At 40.4% G+C, this 2,821-nt stretch overlaps 1 protein-coding gene across 2 annotated transcripts in view; it reads left to right on the forward strand.

Annotated features, from left to right (window-relative positions):
* Positions 1–2,821, forward strand: part of Ccdc30 (coiled-coil domain containing 30) — an 81,984-nt gene that overhangs the window by 56,806 nt on the left and 22,357 nt on the right. For both annotated transcript variants that reach the window (XM_026782191.1, XM_026782193.1), the window contains one exon: positions 1,782–1,936. In XM_026782191.1, coding sequence (XP_026637992.1) covers positions 1,782–1,936 — 155 coding nt within the window. The remainder of the gene's footprint in view (positions 1–1,781; positions 1,937–2,821) is intronic.

The following is a 2,821-nucleotide window of genomic DNA, read 5'->3' on the forward strand; positions in this document are numbered from 1 at the left end:
AATAAATAAATATTTTTTAAAAAACTTATAAAGATAAAAATGTAAATTCTGGGACTAGGGAGGTGGCTCAGTCTGTAAAGCACTTGCCCCACAAGCTTGAGGGCCTGAGTTTGGATCCCCAGAACCCACAGTGCATGCCTGTAATCCCAGCTTTGTAGAAACAGAAACAGTAGGGTTCCCTGGACCTGGATGGCCAACCAGCCTAGCCAGAGTAATAAGCTCCAAGCCAGCAAGAGACCCTGCCTCAAAAAATAAGATGGAGAGAGACAGAGGAGGATACATCATCAACTCTTGGTCTCTACACATCTGTACACATACGTGTGCACGCATACAAATGTACACACATATCTCTATCTATCTCTCTATATATACATACAAATATAAATTTATTTAAAACTATAACATGAACTTAAAACTGATTGAAGCCATAGTATATTTATATATGTTTAATAATAAAGAATTTTTTCTCTCATTTGAATTGCCTGCTTATATGGTTTTTATTTTGTAATCTCTTAAAAATAGGCTTATTTATTTTATTGTATGCGTGTAGGTATGTGTACCACGTGCATGTCTGGTGCCTTGTTGACAGAGGCTGCTAGTCATTTCCCAACCACCCTGACTCGAAATAATCACACAGAAACTATATTATTTGCAATACTGTTTGACCAGTAGTTTAAGCATATTTCTAGTAACTGTTATATCCTAAACTAACCCATCTCCTTTAATGTGTGCATTACCACGAGGTTGTGGCCTACCAGCAAAGTTTTAGTGGGCTCCAGCAGAGGCATCTATCTCCTGTGGGCAGCTACCTGGCTTCTCCTTGACTTCGCCTACTCTGTCCTCTTTTCTCTGCTTGGAATCCCCACCTTGACCTATTCTGCTAAGTCACTGGCCAAAACAGCTTTATTTTTTAACCAATAAAAGCAACACATAGACAGAAGGACTTCCCACACCATTTCCCCCTTTCTGTTTAAATAAAAAGGTAGGTTTTACCTTTAACACAGTAAAATTACATATAACAAAACAATTATCAAGCAAGAATTTTAGTTGCAATATTTATATCTACTTTATCTTTTATCATAACTAAGGAAAACTATAACTATCTGCTCTTCAACTCCATCAAAGACTGCAGTAGGATATAACATTACATAAGTTAACATTTTAAGCAACTTCCAAAACTCTAGAATTGAAGAGATATCTCCCTACCTGGACAGTCACCCAAAATTCTTCTGTAATATTACGGGCATCCATTTTCAGCTTACTGGTCCATAGTATCTGGCAGGCTTTTCCATGAAACAGGAAAATTCAAAGACATTTCCACCTATATTGACAGTTTGTCAGTCACTTTCTTCTGTATCCTGAAGAATGTCTGGCAGACTCATGAAACAGGAACCCCACAGGACCATCTCACCTTTAGGCAAGTTCAGCAGTCATTTCTCCATGGGTCCCGCATGTTTAGCTCACGCAGCATAATACAAGCAGTTCAGGCAAGAGCAGTCTCTTGCCCAAATGGTCAACAAACTCTATAAATAGCCTTTTTGGTGCTCATCTTCCTCTTGAAGTAGATTGGTGCAGCCAGGAGCAGATGAGTCTCACTGTCATGAAAAATGCTCAGTTCTTAAAAACATTTTAAATGCCATATTCTATAGGTCTCTGAAAGGTTTAAAGAATATCTATCCATCTGAAATATATAGGTCCTTGCTATAGTTCAATTTAGTATTGAGTTTGTTGTTGAAGAGGGGTCAACCCCCCCCCAATAATGTTTCACTTTTTCATCCAAGATTTTGGACCTGCAGCAGAAATTAGACCATGCTCGACAAGTCTGCCTTTCAGATGCTTGTGTTTTGCATAAGAAACAACTAGAGGAGGAGATCAAGGAAGCAAGGAGCAGTGAGGCTAGGCTGCAGCAGCAGTGTCAGGAGGAGCAGCAGAGGAGGTAAGGACCACCAGGGTATGGAACTCCTAGGGTGGAGGGCTTACCTGGAGCACTGGGTAAACTGCCTTAACTGGATTAGCCTGTGAAATCTGACAGTTGTTTGCCTTGTTCTCTGATGTGACCTACACAAATTCAGACTTCATTGAAGCTACATTTTTTATTCATTGGCTAATGTCCTTCTAGATAGTTCTAGATCATTATAGAAATCTTTAGCATCAACAAACTGGTCAAGGATAAGAGCCATCCCCTTTTTTCCCCTTTAACATAAGTGCTATGATTCTGATTTAAAACATTCTTTTGGAGACCCTGGACCTCAGTGGCAGGTGCTTCTCATTTGTAGAAGTTCAGAATAAGCCATACACATTTTGAGGAGATATATTATCCACTGAAAACACACAGAGAGGTTCATACATACTTTGTAGCTCAGAATCCTATTCCCAACTATAGTTAGAAGTTCTATTCTAGGACCTAGTGCAAAGTACTACTGAGTAAATATTTGTTGATCGAATGAATGTTTGAGTATGTTCCTGGCTTCATATTTGTGTACGTGAAGACCGAATACACTCAATGAGATGCTGTGGGGAAACATTTGTCTTCTTAACCTTCCATGTCTTGCAAGTTGGTGGGTTAACCTATCCTAGTGCAGTTAGGTCCTAGGTGGTAGCAAGTACTGGTCACAAGAAGGCAGCAGGGCATAGCCTGAGCTGACACAAGTCTGATGAATGACAGCACTTGCAGATCAAGGGGCAGATAACAGTAGCAGGGGCACATTGAGGAGTGCCAGCAAGCTTGCCACAAGTCCAGATAGCTGAAATAAGAAAACCCCCATCTTAAAAGTGATCTGGGGGCGCGGCGGGCCTTGCCTTCCTCTTTCAGCCATCTTGG

This window comes from Microtus ochrogaster, chromosome 10, assembly GCF_000317375.1.
Source record: "Microtus ochrogaster isolate Prairie Vole_2 chromosome 10, MicOch1.0, whole genome shotgun sequence".
Lineage (NCBI taxonomy): Eukaryota > Metazoa > Chordata > Mammalia > Rodentia > Cricetidae > Microtus > Microtus ochrogaster.